Source organism: Mytilus galloprovincialis, chromosome 13 (genome assembly GCF_965363235.1).
Source record: "Mytilus galloprovincialis chromosome 13, xbMytGall1.hap1.1, whole genome shotgun sequence".
Lineage (NCBI taxonomy): Eukaryota > Metazoa > Mollusca > Bivalvia > Mytilida > Mytilidae > Mytilus > Mytilus galloprovincialis.
In genome coordinates, this window is record NC_134850.1 from 62065689 (window position 1) to 62083575 (window position 17887).

Consider the following 17887-nt stretch of genomic DNA (forward strand, 5'->3'; position numbering starts at 1 on the left):
TGCTGCCGTGGCATTTTTCGAATCTTGATTTAAACATTCAATGATCAAGGTATCGTAACATGTTCAGTGGAGGGCATTCATTTCCTTAGGTTTTTATCTTTCGCTTGAATAAAACTAAGAAGATGTGGTATGATTACCAATGAGCAAGGGACAACTATCCATCAGAAACAACAGGACGAGGATGTATCTTGTATATTTGAATTTGATTTATGAGCTTTAAACATGGGTAAAGCATTGTTGACTTGTACATGTAATTAAAATTAATCATCAAACTGTTTTAATGTCTATTCTATTGAGGTTAATTGTTTTAAAACAAGAATGGACATTTTTAATAAATGTAAATTGACACAAGACACATATGTAAAGTAAAGAAACGTATAACATAAATTATATTCATATTTTTTTATTAAACAAAAATTATTTCATTCTATTGAGGTTAATTGTTTTAAAACAAGGTTGAAGGTTTTTAATAAATGTAAATTGACAAGCCATACATGTAAAGTAAAGCAAGGTATATCATTAAGTATATTCATATTTTTTATGAAATGGAAATTATTTCAGTGTAGCTTTACAAAATGAACAGATACAACACATCAAATGTTATTTATATATTTACATATCAGGTCAATTTCATTCTGTCATTATTATTAGGAAAAAAATGAAGAAAATCACATAAAACAGAGACATCTGACAAGCATGGAATTCAACGATCCGTGCGAATATAACATGACATAGAGCTGTGTCCGATATATGTATGGTCAGGATTTTAGACAGAACGTCTCTTGTGACCACGTTGGGTTTTGGTGATTTTTCATTTTATGTTGGATTTATCTAAAATGTAAGTAAATGATGAAATAAGGATAAAAAGTCCCAATCGTTAAACAATTTTCTAGAACTTTAAGAAAAATACCATATACAACAGTACTAAACAGATTTATAATTATTATACAAAACTGACATACCCTGATTCAAGGATGCATAGATTTTTTTGTGGTAAGGCACCAGTCAATCATCTCTTGTGATGTGTGTTTTGAATATATATAAATTGTGTGATTTCAAGTTTTAGAAAATCTCATGGTTTAAGTATGTTATTTATACTGATGAGTCTTATATAGACGGCGTATCAAATTATAATCATGGTACCTTTGATAACTTATTTCCTTTGGAAATAAAAGGGGGTGTAGAGATTCAATATTGAGTTACAAAAAACGTCTTCATCATATGGAAAAAAAACATATATACTCTTTAGTAATAAGAGGATGTGGTTCAACTCTACATATAGTGCGTGTATTTACTTCATTAAGGTTCAGTACAATGGCTATTTGTATAAGATGATTATCAGTGGCGGTTTTAGGTGGGGCGTGGAGGACGTACACCTCCCATTTTAGAAAAAAAATCACCTTCCCCCGAAAAAAGTTTAAACATATCTTCCTTTCTGAAACAATGTTTTTCATCCGTTTTTTTTTTATTGGTCGAACAATGAATTAAGCTCGAAAGCCATTATTCTGGTTGTATATACCCAGAATGATAATGCATCTGAATCAAAACTCGTTTACAGAAAGACATATGGTCGTTATGTTGGACTAAAATTTCAATATATGAAAATTGAAATAGTAAAATAAATCTATAAACAGGTGATAAATCACATATGAATCAGTAGCATCAACTCTTAGAAATATATAATTGCATATTAAACTCCTTGAAAAAAAAGATATAAACTGTTTTATATTCTGTGACATCTCTAAAGTTTTCGACACAGTTTGGCATAGGGGTCTTATATGTAAAATAAAAGCTTATGGTGTTGACGGAAACGTATTGAATTGGTTTCAGGATTATCTACACGACAGACAACAGAGAGTAGTATTAAATAACTCGTCTTCTTCCTTCTGTCATGTCTCAGCTGGTGTTCCCCAGGGATCGGTTCTGGGTCCTCTTCTCTTTATCTTATATATTAATGATATTGCTGATAAGCTTACTTCACTGTGTCGGCTATTTGCTGACGACACATCATTCAATTATTCTGGTAACGACGGAGAACAGATTAAATCTGTTATCGACCGCGACTTGAAAGAGCTGGATGTTTGGTCTTCTAAATGGCTTATGTCATTTAACCCAGATAAAACCGAAATTATGATTTTTTCAAATATTGAGACTCCAGACCTTAGCTTTACCTTAAATGGTGAAATATACCTGTAAGTAAATCTCATAAGCACCTGGGAGTTAATTTCAGTAGTGACGCAAAATGGAACAATCATATTGAAAGTATAATTCTAAGTGTAAAGAAACACTTAAATGTTTTACGTAAACTCAAATACCGATTGTCTCGAAATAATTTAGAAAAACTATACTTAGTTTTTATTCGACCCATTTTTGAATATGCCACGGAAATGTGGGATAATTGTGGAATAGACTACTCACATAAATTAGAAAATTTGCAATTAGAGGCCGCAAGAATAGTAACAGATCACCAATAATTACAAAAACTGAAACTTTATATTCTGAGGTTGGCTGGGAATCTCTTTTTGGAAGAAGAAGGAGAAGAAAATTACAAATGTTTTATCACATGAACCAAAAGCATGCACCAGAATATCTATGTAATCTTGTACCTCCTTGTGTACAAAATACAACCAACTACCCGTTGCGAAATGGTCATGATATTATTGTTCCATTTTGCAGACTTTCCCTTACTACTGAATCGTTTAAATTATTCCCTCGATTATACGTGAATGGAATAAACTTGATCCAAAAATTCGCAGTGTCGACTCTATTTCTAAATTTAAGAAAGAATTAAAAAACGATAGTCTATTATGTAAAATTGAAACGTTTTATTTGTACGGCCCAAGGAAATTAAATATTATCTTAACGCAATTGCGATGTTCCGCTTCATTCTTAAACAATGACCTATTTAGATCTAATATTATAGATGATCCTTCTCGCCATTGTGGGTCCGATATTGAGGATGTCTACCATCACTTCTTCGTTTGCCCAAAATACACATTGTGTAGAAAAACCTTATTCCATAACCTTAACTGGCTATCTGAAAAATTTGTTTTAGATACAAAACTATTAATTTGCGAACACTTGGAACTTTCGAACGAATAAAATATTCCAATTTTCAAACATGTTCAAAATTTCATAAAAAGGTTAAACAGATTTCTTATGCCTTGATAGAGCGTTATTATTACTGACACGGAACGTCATCGTTGTCATCAATTCACAAGTCGTCGTCACAGAATTATACGACTTTTCAAACTTTCTTTTTCTCTTTTTACTTTCCTCTTTGTTCACATATGAAAGCTAGTATTATATTGAATAAACTGTTTGTTTTATATACATGTCCATTATATTATACTATTATTGTAACTTTATATTGTATTATGGAGAAGACTTCATAAGTATGATTTACTTGTGTCAAATCCATTTTGCTTTAATTCAGCAAATAAAATATGTTTAAACTAAACTAGAATCTAATAAATTTGAAAAGGCCAAATAAAATATGAAGTTGAAGAGCCTTTAGAACCAAAAAATTACTAAAAATTTTGCCAACTACAGCCAAGGTTGTCTTTTCCTGAGTTAGAAAGGCCTTAGTTTGGGATGTTGTATTTTCTTTTTCTTTGAATTATTATAACAATCTTTTAGTTTAAACATATTTATTTAAAGTGGATTGGGAAACAAGCTTTATATTAACTTATATTAATCCGTATCAACTTTGCGGATGCGAGTGCTGCCTTGTAGCGGCATAAGCCTACCCTTTTTTGAAATCTACAAGGGTGTCTTTTACGTGCAAGAGATATGGCTCTCTCTTAACACGGGTCAGCTATTTACCGACCCCTTCCAACAGACTATTGTCGTTTCCTCAAGACCATACTCGAAAATGGTGTCAAGGGAGAGTCGAAAATTGAGTCCCTGAAATTTTCATCCCGGAACGGGAATCGAACCAGGAACCTTTATATTAGTAGTCTTATGTACTTTTTCTCTTGATAAAATTATCTTGCACATATATATCTATAATCTGCATCAATTTAGATCTTCAATATATCAAAAACATCAAGTCCTTATACTATCAGGCACCTCACTCTTATCTCACATGCAGCTCACCTATTCAACTTACTTCCGAAACCTACATAGAATACAAAATAAAAGGTAAAGATTTCTGATAAATGTCTGTTTTCAGTGAAAAGACGAAACGCACTAAAAATCTTTTGTATCTTCTTACCACATTTAGGACAATAAACTTCATCATGACTGGATTCACTTGATTAATAATTTATTTTATGTCAAATTTATTTATCTACGCTTTATTTATTGTCAATCATTTAGTAAACTACATTCCATCAATATAAAAATGCATAAGGTTAATCGTAAAAGTCAACATGAAATTTACATAATTGACACCAATTATTAACTTTTTTCAAAACTTGACTTTTCGTTGGATAGTTTTTAAGGAAATGGGTAAAAAATATTCAAAGACGTAAAAAAAATATTCAAATTTCTGAATTTATTAAAGAATTGCTATAACAATGATTTTTCTGTCGTTATTTACATATTTAGGCTAATTTTCAATATTAATTTTTGTAACTTTTTTAGTACTGATTTTGAGTTCATCGTCGTTAGAAGGTAAGACATTTCCCCAATTCTATTAATTTATGGAATGACTGTATGTACATGTATTGTGTACACTGAATAATCCGTATAGCGGGTTATTAAAAAAGTGTGCATCACATTTTTAAGGTTATTTCGATTTGACAGAAAAAAATATTGCCGTCAGTCCTTATAATTCAAAATCCAAATTCCATTTTTAAGGAGTAAAATCATGAAAATAACGTTAATGATAACTTCCATTAAATTTGTTTCAATTTTTTTCTAAACTTGGAATGATTTAAAACTTTGAATGATACAACTTATCACGTCTTCTTTTAGCTGGCTTACATAATAAAGAAAAAAGTACTAGTATCTTGCAGCTTAAATCGAAAAATTCAATTCCATCTATGATTTAGGCAGATTTTTCTTTTAAACATATTCTAAATACCGTCTGCTCCACACAAAAGAATATTTTATTTCGATTCGGTCATTATGCCTAATTTTTTCTATTTTTGTGAATAACGGTAAAGAGTTAAACATGTTTTAGAAGAAAAAACATTAAAAAAAAAAGCTTTTACTCTCTTTGAAAAGTTTTACATCAGCATTTTTTTTTTCTCGTTGCGTTTTGTTCTAGGTCATATCGTCATAAATACATTATAGACCAAAAATAGTTTGATAGCTATAGTAATAAGCCTACTGTTCTTATCAGTTTTTAATCATTAGTCATTATGTTAAGCCTGTCAACAAACGGTTGTCAACAATGTTAATATACAAATGCCAAATACGGTAAATTAGAATTATTTTATGACAAAACAACAAAAATAGATAGTTTTACTACAAAACACGACTTTTCTAGGTATACCTAGGTTAACTAAAACGCGTGTTACTACTAGTCTGTAAAAAGTTCATGAGGTACCGGTAACTGTTTGAGTCCAGTACGGACCCGTATGTGGCATGTGCGTTCGACTGCCATATTCGTTGACTAGAAATGTCCGTTTTCCTATACGGAAGGTCGATGTGTCTCTTCGTGCAATCCGGCTCCTTCCGTCAATAAAATCTGACAGCTACGAATCAACACAATAGTGCTTTTAAAAAGTGGCTCTAGACACAAATTAATAAATCAATATAAAACGTGATCAAGATATACACCTTGAAGCCCTAAATGTATAAATGCTTACAAATATTAAGAACCCCGTAATTAGCAATGCTTTCGAAAGTAGATTTTCAGAATTGTATTCCCTCGTGTTCTGACATTCAAATTCAATTGATTTAAATAAATGCAAAAAAAGAAACAACTCAGTGTATAAATCTTTATTTATTGTAAAGTTAAGATAGCTATCCACCAGAATTCAAATAACGTAGATAACTATAGGTCGCCGTATGATCTTCAACAGAGAGCAAACCAATACCGTATAGATAGCTATAAACGTCCCTGTTGACCTTGCCAGACGCTTAGTTTGTATTCAAGGTAGGAATGTACACCCGTAGTAGAACCATGTAAGTGTGAAACGATTCAAATAAAAAAAACCAACAACAACTTATTGAATCAGCAACAGAAATGTCAAGGGAGGGACACAACTTAACTTTACTGTAATTAGTCTTTAAATCAAACTATAATAATACATGTATAAATTAACTTATCACATATTCCAGGATTACAATTTTGTATTTGCGTCAGACGCGCGTTTCGTCTACAAACTTTAAAGACTCATCAGTGACGCTCGAATAAAAAAATGTTAAAAAGGCCATTAAAAGTACGAAGTTGAATAGCATTGAGGACCAAAAATTCCTTAAATTTATATAACCGTATAGAACAGTTATGTCAAATCCTATAGAACATAAGCTATGGTTTCTTGTTTCCTTTTAAGGTGACTTACGTGTCAAATGTCAATGACATTATCAATTACAAACAAACACTTGTCACTTGTGGTTCATTTTTTACTATTTAATACTGTGGACAAGTAACTAATTAATACAATAATAAAATGGTGTTGCTTGTAGAAGGAATATATATATATATACACACATTTTGAGAGAGGAAGAAAATTGACACTGACGAAGAACATTTGGTGTGTCGAAATAGTTCGCCGATGAGATATTATTTTATGTTTTCCCTATAATTTTTTTTTATCAAAATAGTTGCAAAAAATGTACATGGTTTCCAATTTGGTCATGGCTAGTGGCCATGGTACATTTTAACTTGTCCATTCGTCTAATATGTCTCTGATAGATATGGTTGAGCTTTTGCTATTGCTATTTGATAATAAACTTTCCAATTTGAATTTTCCTTGAAATTCGGTTAAATACTAAATGTATTACAATAAGTTCACTTTGATGACTAAAAATAATTGTTAAGTACAATGTATGTATATACAATGAATTTCCCGCCACCTTGAATTTCTTATCACATTTTTGTTGACCAGTCATATCAATTTTATTGTTATTGGAAATATTCAAATATACACTGATATATGTCAAGATCAGAGAAGATGACTTTGCAAAAGTATATGGTCTACAGTATTAATACAGGAAATTACGGGGAAAAAATCTAAACTGTTTTCTAAAAGATTATTTCACTATTACACTTTCATTAATGATTGAACCAAAAAAAAATTATATATCTTTTTTTTTATATAAGTGTCTAAGACACACTAATGAGTGTTATAAAATTAGTTGTCATATTTTATATTTTATTCACGCAATATTTCGCTAAACAAATTAGCTTCATCGGGCGTGTGTATCTATCTAGGTGAAATCGTATGCATGACAAAAAATATCTTTGTAGCTTGAGCTACACAAAAGTTTAACATATTGATTGATGGTCTATATAAAATATATTTTTGCCGTTTATTGTACATACCAATTTTTAAATCTAAACAAATAGTTGTTTTCGTTAAATAGAATGAAGTTCATGATTTATTCCTTTGGTTTTGGGTAGAACTGTTTTTCATCTCTCTCATTAAGTCTATCAGGTTCAAGAGTACGTAACTGATGCATCCAGAACCTTTCTCTCTGTTTTCTTCTTTCGGTGTCCCAATTTTGGTTTACCTCAATTATTTGAAAGGTGATATTATCAAAAGTATGTCCTGTTCTTAAGAGGTGTCTCGTAATTGGACAGTTTCTTCCTTTTGTATAGAACGACCGGTGATTGTTAAGTCTGATGTTGAATTTAGTTTCTGTTTCACCAACATACTGCAGCTTGCAAGTTCCACAAGTAAGATCTTTTATTGATTATTAATTTATTAATAGAAATAACACATGAATTTAAATGGGATGCAGTAATAAGACAAAAGAAAATGTGGTATGAGTGCAAATGAGACAACTCTACGTCTGTTGTTTTATTTTTCAATTATGCATTATACTTGTGTATTGGCATGGTTTTCAGCCACTAACAGTAAATCAATCTATTAATGGACACAATCTTGAGATAATATATCTATTAATGTAGGCGTAAACATGTAAAATAAGTTGATGGACTAATGTCCGTTGACCAATACCAGATACATCTTTATTGCCTTAAAACACATTTTGTGTAAACATAATTACCTTTTGTGATAGTCATTTATTTGGTTGATACTTTTCTACAATTATTTACATCTTAAGGGCAAAAATTAACACTGTAAGTGCATATATCGTACTCAATACATTAATGTTAAAACTTAGCTTTATATACATTTAATTAGCTGTTATTGATTAAAATATATCCAGAAAAAAAGTTTTTCATTTTCTTTCAGACCGACTATCCGATTGTTTAGATTTTACAATAATAACTCTCTTATAATATCTTAATTTACAGACATAACCAGTAATGGGTTTCATACAGAAAGATGTATAGACAAATTCCATGAATTCAGATGATTCGTGAATTTCCCAAAATATGAAACCTGTTTTCATTTCAAAGGCATAGAAATATGAAAGAAATTATTTTCATATGGATATTTTGTGTTGGAAACGTTATTGGACATGGAAAACTATGGGAACCTCCGGCCAGATCGACTATGTGGAGACGAGGATTTAAAACAATTGTTAATCCAAATGATAATGAATTAAACTGTGGGGGATTTCAGGTAAGTCAAATATGAATACACAGTAACAAGCTTCATTGGCTTTGCTCATTATTGAAGGCTGATAATGAATTATAATGTACAATTTCTATGTCATTTGGTCTCTTGTGGAGAGACGTCTAATGGGCAATCATACCACATCTTCTTTTTTTTATATTCAACTGGGACACTTTGTTCATCAAAGTCAAATCTGTTGCAAAATTCCGTCAATAATAAAAGTAATTTCATGTGCTCTAATTGAAAAACAAATTTCATTGAAGAACATAAATAAACAAGATAAGTTAGTTTCTATCCCATTCTTAACTTCAACTTTTAACTTCAACTACAATGAGACTTCTGAAGACGAAACGCGATTCTGGGTTTGACCCTCGTAAAAATGGCTGGATCCGTCTCTTACTCTCATTAGGGATACATGTAGGGGGTTCTTCAAATCTGTACTCTTTGTTTTTAAGCTTTTTTATCTGTTATAAAAAAAATAATACAATTTTATTTTACTCTCTTCTTTATATATTGGTATCCCGCTATTCTCTATTTTTTTTTACCAGTTTTCTGCAGTATTGGCCATAACGACATTATGGTCTTATCTGTAAACCCCATCCAGTATGTGAATGCATAAAAGATACTAGACGAAAGATACTAAATCGACAAACTGTGTTGTGTTATATCATGATTTGTCTGCCCTCTACCTTAAAACAAAAGTTAAAAGTAATGAATTCAAATGTGATTCATGAAAAAAGTACATCGTCTAGAATATGCATACAGTATTATATATAAAAAAGAAGATGTGGTATGATTGCCAATGAGACAACTGTCCACAAGAGAGCAAAATAACACCGAAATTAACAACTATAGGTCACCGTACCGCCTTCAACAACGAGCAAAGCCCATACCGCATAGTCAGCTATAACAACGCAATATTAGGTCTTAATCAATGCAATAGTAGGTCTAAATCCATGCAAGATGTTGTCCTAATATATGTACTTCTATGGTCCCTTATCTATGATTTTGTTTTAGGAGGGCATACTTTAACATCTTATTTTTGAACAACATCGAAGTTTATTTCAATTTAAAGGATGTCCCAAGCCTGGATCCGCCGATGGTATTCGTAGAAGGACGTAAATTAACAAACAATTGTTATTGAGACTTTTCGTATTTTAGTTATATATATTTTTCCATTTTCAGAATCATTGGATAAAATATGGCGGTCGTTGTGGCGTGTGTGGGGATCCATATCAAACAAGTCCGAGACCAAACGAAGCAGGTGGAAAATATGCCGCCGGAGTAATCACACGACAATATAAAAGTGGCCAAATTATTGATTTAGCAGTCGACATTACGGCCAATCATGTTGGATATTTTGAATTCCGAATTTGTCCAAATAATGACGTCACAAAACAGATAACACAAAAATGTTTGAATAGATATCCTATATTTGTTGTTGGGTCAAAAGATGGTCGGTATCATGTAGGTGGTCATCAGAATGGTATAGTCGTTTTTAAAGGCAAACTTCCTAAGGGATTGGTGTGCTCACAGTGTGTCATGCAATGGCGTTATAGAACCGGTAAGTATTTCCTCTCTATGATTATATAACAATGATGTGGTATGATATTTGGGAGAACAACTTCCACAAGAGACCAATTTTTTTTTATGATCATATAACAATGAGATGTGTTATGATTACCAACAAGACAGCTCTCCACCATTGACCAAATGACATAGAATTTAAAACTACTATAGTTCACCCTATTGCCGCTAACAATGAGCAAAACCAATACCATATAGTCAGCTATAAAAGGCCCTAAAATGACTAATGTTATCAAATGTAAACGAGAAAACTAACGAAATGATTTATGTACAAAACAATGCAAGAAAAACAGATATGACAAAAAACAACAAACTGCAACCACTACATAACAAGCTCCTGGTGCATATTTTATAGTACGTATAAAAAGAAGAAAATGAGGTATGGTTGCCAATGAGACAACTCTCCACCACAGACCAAATGGTATAGACGTTAACAACATTAGGTCAACATACATGTACACTTTCTAATGTTTGTGAATATATGTGTTCTGTCTCCTTTCGGTTTTATTATTAAATGCAATCTTATTCATTCAGAACTTTACAAACTATAAAAGTTACAAGTAAACCACAAGGTCAAGGTAAATAAAACTATGACTACTAAGTAGGCCTACCACTTTTGTCGAAGTTTGCGGTTTGACGTCTGGCACACTTTAATTACGGATGTATAGATGCTTAAGTTTTATTTTTGAGAATAAAATCATTGCGCCAGATGAAGGTTTACTGACATATAGACATCAACAACAAAAACACTGAAACCATCTAGATTTGAACTCTAAATGTCTTCAGAACTAAAATATTCTATAGATTTGTACCCCAAATTACTAACTGGTCTATTTTTGTACCCCACATAATTTACTATATCTTCGCTAGCCAAGAGTGGATACGGTAACCCTTGGCTAACAAAGATGAACTTACTGGACTATTCTCTGTATCCTACATACATTACGGGACTATGTGTGTACTCAAAATTACTCACTGGTATATTTTTGTACCCCAAATTACTTACTGGACTATCTGATGTACAGTACGTAGTTGTCGTTTGTTTATGTAATTTACACGTGTTTCTCGTTTCTCGTTTTTTTTTATTTTTTTTAATTTTATATAGATTAGACTGTTGGTTTCCCCGTTTGAATGGTTTTACACTAGTAATTTTGGGCCCCTTTTAGCTTGTTGTTCGGTGTGGGCCAAGGCTCCGTATTGAAGGCCGTACATTGACCTATAATGATTTACTTTTTTAAAATTGTTATTTGGATGGAGAGTTGTCTCATTGGCACTCACACCTTATCTTTCTATATCTAGTATTCCAAATCATTGTATCATAAATTCTTTACAGGATAATTCTCTGGTTGTGTACCTTACATTTTTGACTGCCAAACTGCACTATTCGTCGTAACCGTAACTATTGACTTACTGGGCTATTCAACGGATTTTTATATTTTCCTATGTTTCAATTTTCATCTCAGAGCATTTCTCTTGCTTTAGATTTATTTGCTTATAAACATGTATGCAACCAAATCGACAGCATAACATATCAAGTGTCATTAAAGGGAATGATCACAGCTATATTCTGGAAACCAAATTCAAATACATAGAAGGGAATTGTATCAACAAATATTGTCTTTCTTTGCTTAAACACACGATTAAATGTTGCAGGGTATAGGTCAATAAGACAACAAACCTACGAAGTATACAAAAAATGAGGTAATATTATGTCTTCAATGATTGGAAGATATCTTTACATTATGTGAGGCTCCATATCGTTTAGTGTCTTAAACAGTTTTTTAAAACATTTAACAAAAAGGAATCAAACCTAATTCAACAAATGGCAAAACATATACCGGTATGATAGGACATAGGAAAACCACGGACGATGTTCCTTGGAAGGACACATGAATATCTGGCGGAATTGCACTTTTTTCATATAGATTTTAACTCTCAGTTTAATTGATGATAGTATTCTCAGAACAGGTAGACAAACTTTTCACTTAAAAATTAAAGAACAGCAAAAATCAATCTAATTTTCTGCAAAAAAGTTGTAAAAACAATTTCAATCATAAGAAAGAATTGCTAATCATAAGAAAGAATTGCTACCGTGGTTTACATAAATTAAGAACATTTTTAACTGTAGAATTATTTGGTTTTGTATGATATAATATACAAATACGCCATGCTTACAAGAAGTATTTGCCAAAAATACCGGTTGAGAAGTACAAATTTCAAGAGCTGACAAAAAAAAAAAGAAAATCTCATAACAGAGAAGTTGGTGAATAATACGATTTTACCACGTCTCTCATCCAATCAAAATACAGATTTATTACATAAGGTAAAATTATTACTACTATATTTTAGGTAACAGATGGGGTTGCAATAAAAAGACTGGAAAATGTGGGAAAGGATATGGTCCTCAGGAGGAATTCTATGGATGTTCAGATGTTACTATAACAACAAACACTGTGGGAAAAGGTTTGACAATGAGAAAACCTGTTAACATCAGACACAATGAAGCCTTTAAATCAAACTTCAAACTGCTTTCAAATCCTTCTGATTTAATTAGTACTATTGGTAAGAAAACTGGGGCATCTCCGGTTTTTGATAAATTAACTAGTGTTCTTTGGACTTTATTGCAAACTATAATTTCGACAAATCGTGGATCCCGGGTAGCTCTTGTTCAATGGAATCCTATTGGACACGACATTGTTGAACTTGGGAAAGCCAATCAGCTTTCAGTACTAGACACCAATCAGAAACATACCTACAAAAGACCGTCCAATCACTGGCCTTCTTCCAAACCTACGGTTATTGAAGCTGATATCGGAGAGGAAGAAGACGGTCCCATGATGCTTAGCGAAATTGTTGTTGATGAGGATTGGCGGACACCTACTGTGATAAAAAAATATACAGATGGACCAAAAGGCTTTGTAGCCAGCGAATCAAAATGTCGTGCAACTAAAGAATTCGAACACGTTGAAGGAACAAATCGTTGGTGTGGTGTAAATTGTAACGCGGGAAACTGCCCGAAAGTCATGTGCACGTGCGAAACCAAAGCAATAAACAGTATTGCCACACATAAATATAAACATTCAAGGCCTTCTAAAATTCATACTATTAAAACTAGTGCTCCTAATCAGGGTTCAATAAAAACTGTGAAACATAATGTAGTGCCAAATTCGAAAAACAGACTATTTCGTCTACTTTCGCATAAAAAGAACGTTGTTCCGAATAAAATTCAAAGTTCAAATTCAAAAAGAACACTTTCTAAACCTATTCGAAAAATGCACTGTCAAGGAGCAGGAAAATTTGCATCTCACCGTAAAATGGTTGGATGGTGTTTAGAAAATTGTTCTAAAGGATTTTGTCCTAAATCTATATGTGAATGTTCTAAAATTATTTAAATACTTTTATTATATATAGTTCATTTGTACATATTTCTTGTCTATTATTTACATCATGTTGACTCTAGAAAATCATGTGTTTATTGAAATCTTTTCGTCTTTATGGGGTTAGAATATCAATTCTACTTAACAATACTCAAAGGCTTGGTTACTTAATTGTAAATGATCATCAAATTTGTTCTAGTAAATGTTTCTATTAAAATATATTTGATATAGTTGATCATTGCTTCATGCTTTATTTCTTGAAAACAATTAATAGTACTTCTTTGCTAAAGCGTTCCAAAACAATATTTAATTCGACCATTTGGTCAGTATATTCAGAGATGTACAATGTAATACCCATGGGTAGTACATCTATGGTTTCCTTCTTACTCATCTACTTCCCCGGACAACATTTTTCTTTATATAAATCTACTTTGATAAATGGAATTGTACTACTTTCTTATGATAAACCTCTACTAGATGACCATTTGGAAGGAAAGGACATTAATTTTAGTCAAACTGTATTATATAAATGGTAAATAAATTTGTTATAGTGACAGTTATATGACCTAGTGATCTCATTGATAGTGACCTTGTGTAAAATCGTATTCTTATTGTTCAGTTTTTGGTGGCCTTTAGCCTATTCCTCTTTGTTATTCGGGGATGTCAGGGATGAAGTGGTAAGGGGATGTGTGGCTTGGTCATGTCAATTTTTCTATAAGATATGGTTCTTTCCGGAAGGGTAAACATATTCATATTTTAGTTTAATATTTTATCATTACTTTGACAAGTTGAATTTATCAACCTCGATTAAGGAACAACAGACCTATGGTTGGGGCCAGTTGCAGTATGCCTTTGGGTGCGGAATTTTCTCGCTATCTTGAAGACCTATTTGTGGCCTTCGGTTGTTTTTTACTCTTTGGTCTGGTTGTTGTCTCTTTGACACATTCCCCATTTCCATTCTCAAATTTTTCTCATTTTATTACATTGTGTAGATTTGTTTTCAAATTTGGTAACCGGCGCATTAATATCAAAGGTGTAAATCTGTATGGTCTAATGTAAAAAAGAAAGGGAAGACAATTAATTCTCACTGTTCAGGGATAGATCAAAGATTTTTTTTTAAAAGGGGCTAACTATTGAAGATAAAGCGCCTAGCGAAGCGAGGAAAAACGTTTGTTGGATGATTTTATACTAGAAATGTATATAATATCGTGAAAAAATATTCAAAACATTTGGCGATTACTATCTACGCCTTTCCTACTAGAGGTTAAAGCGGTTTTCATTCTATTTAATGGCACCTTAGTGTTATAGCTATAGTCTTCTCTTGTCAACTTATTGTTGTGTGGCGTCAACTTATTGTTATGTGGCTATCTCATATAAGTACTTTCATCAATTATTTCATTGTAAGATACATCAATATGATGAAATTTGATGCAGAGCAGAATCAACGAAAATGATTTACAGTTCTGTGGACGAACGGATTCAGGTTAACCAATATAGTAAGTATACATGTATTAACAAGGGAACCGAAATTTAGCATCAACCTGAACGTGTTGCTTTTAAAAGGAATGATCGTTTAACTTCAAGGTGGATTATGTTTTTTTCCTAAAAAAATTATTTTTGATTCCAAAATTGATAAAAAAAAAAACCTAGAGGCTCTCAAGAGCCTGTGTCGCTCACCTTGGTCTATGTGCATATTAAACAATGGACACAGATAAATTCATAACAAAATTGTGTTTTGATGATCTTACTTTACCGAACATTCTTGTTGCTACAATTATCTGTATCTATAATAAACTTGGCCCAGTAATTACAGTGGAAAATATTTTCTAAAAATCTACAAAAATTTATGAAAAATGTAAAAAATTTACTGTAAAGGGCAATAACTCCTAAAGGGGTCAACTGACCATATCGGTCGTGTTGACTTATTTGTAAATCTTACTTTGCTGAACATTATTGCTGATCACTGTTAATCTCTATCTATAATATTATTCAAGATTATAACCAAAATCAGCAAAATTTCCTTAAAATTACCAATTCAGAGGCAGCAACCCAACAACTGGTTGTTCGATTCATCTCAAATTTACAGGGCAGATAGATCTTGATCTGATTAACAATTAAACCCCCATTTCAGATTTTCTCTAAATGCTTTATTTTTTTAGTTATAAGCCAAAAACTGCAATTTACCCCTTTTATCTATTTTTAGCCATGGCGGCCATCTTGGTTGGTTGACCGGGTCACTGGACACAATTTTCAAACTAGAGACCCCAATGATGATTGTGGCTAAGTGTGGTTTAATTTGGCCCAGTAGTTTCAGAGTAGAAGATTTTTGTAAAGGATTACTCAGATTTACAAAAAATGGTTAAAAATTGACTATAAAGGGCAATAACTCCTAAAGGGGTCAACTGACCATTTCGGTAGCTAGACTTATTTGTAAATCTTATTTTGCTGAACATTATTGCTGTTTACAGTTTATCTCTATCTATAATGTTATTCAAGATAATAACCAAAAACAGCAAAATTTCCTTATAATAAAATTACCAATTCAGGGGCAGCAACCCAACAATGGGTTGACCGATTAATCTGAAATTTTCAGGGCAGACAGATCTTGACCTGACAAACAATTTAACCCCCATGTCAGATTTGCTTTAAATGCTTTGGTTTCTGAGTTATAAGCCAAAAACTGCATGTTACCCCTATGTTCTATTTTTAGCCATGGCTGCCATCTTGGATGGTTGACCGGGTCACCGGACACAATTTTTAAACTAGATAAAAGTTAACGACGGACGACGACGACGACGGACGACGGACGACGGACGCCAAGTGATGAGAAAAGCTCACTTGGCCCTTTGGGCCAGGTGAGCTAAAAATAGATATATACTAAACACAATATGGATCCTTTAGCCTTAGTTTGGCTCAAATTGGTTTATAAGTTTCAGAGGAGAATATTTTAAAAGTTAAACAACATGATGAACTAATTGTGTAAAGTTGAGTTAAAAGGCCAATATTCTAAGGGGTCAACAGCCAAATTGGTTATTATGCTTTGCTAATTGTTGAAGGCTGTACAGTAATTTATAGTTGTTAATTTCTGTGTCAGCTGATGGATCTTGACATAATAAACATTTTCACACCTGTCAAATTTGCTATCAAAGCTTTAGTTTTTGAGATATAAGCCCAAAAACTGCATTTTACCCCTATGCTCTATTTTTAGCTATCGCAACCATATTTTTTGACAAAACAGAAAATAAAACACAAACTTTATTCTAGACACCTTAATGATAATTCAGCTTAAGTTTGGTGGAAATTGGTTCAGTAGTTTCAGAGGAGAAGATTTTTTAAAGTTAGCAAATATGATGAACAAATTGTGTAAAATTGTCATTAAAATACAATAACTCCTTAAGGGGTCAATTGACAATTTTGGTCATATGAACTTATTTGTAGATCTTACTTGAACATTTTTGCTGTGTACAGTTTCTCTTTATCTATAATAATATTCAAGATAATAACCAAAAACTGCAAAATTTCCTCAAATTACCAATTAAGTGGCAGCAACCCAACAATGGGTTGTTTGATTCTTCTGAAAATTTCAGGGATGATAGACCTTAACCTATTGAACATTTTTACCCCTGTCAGATTTGCTCTAAATGCTTTAGTTTTTGAGATATTAGCCAAAAACTGCATTTTACACCTATGTTCTATTTTTAGCCATGTCGGCCATGTTTTTTTAAGAAATAGGAATTAAAACACAAACTTTATTCTACATACCCTAGGAATCAATCAGATGAAGTTTGGTTTGAATTGGTTCAGTAGTTTCAGAGGAGAAGATCTTTGAAATAGTTTACGACGACGACGACGACGGACGCCAAGTGATGGCAAAAGCTCACATTTCCTTTTAGGAAAGGTGAGCTAAAAAGTCTGCTATGGTTGACGAGAAGCTGCAACCCTATCGTCACTTGTCTTGACCAGTGCAGGGCATTATAAATAAACAATCATAATGTACAGTACTTCTACTCTTTTTCGTCCTAAAAACAAGCATTGTTAAACCACTTCATTTAGTCAAACAATATTCCTGCACCTTTTGGGAAATGTAAACGACTTGTAATTTGACATTTTCGGTGATGAAATATTTATACAATTGTTCTATGACATCTTAGACAAAAGCACAAGGGATAATAAACAACGAAGTGGTTTCTATTGAGCACTATTTCTTATGTGCAACTTCAAATATTTTATATCGTTCGACGATCATTTAAGATTTTCTAATCATACTTTTTGTATTCCAGA

At 32.2% G+C, this 17887-nt stretch overlaps 1 protein-coding gene across 2 annotated transcripts; it reads left to right on the forward strand.

Annotated features, from left to right (window-relative positions):
• Positions 1 to 733: 733 nt before the first annotated feature.
• On the forward strand, positions 734 to 13841 carry LOC143056261 (uncharacterized). Of its 2 annotated transcripts, none has more exons than XM_076229349.1 (4): positions 734 to 838; positions 8378 to 8648; positions 9828 to 10206; positions 12579 to 13841. In XM_076229349.1, exons 2-4 carry the CDS (start codon positions 8493 to 8495, stop codon positions 13619 to 13621), a joined length of 1578 nt encoding a protein of 525 aa, XP_076085464.1. In that variant the 5' UTR covers positions 734 to 838; positions 8378 to 8492; the 3' UTR covers positions 13622 to 13841. The 2 variants fall into 2 exon arrangements, with proteins under 2 accessions (XP_076085464.1, XP_076085465.1); XM_076229350.1 differs by lacking the exon at positions 734 to 838 and adding an exon at positions 8129 to 8200.
• Positions 13842 to 17887: the final 4046 nt, after the last annotated feature.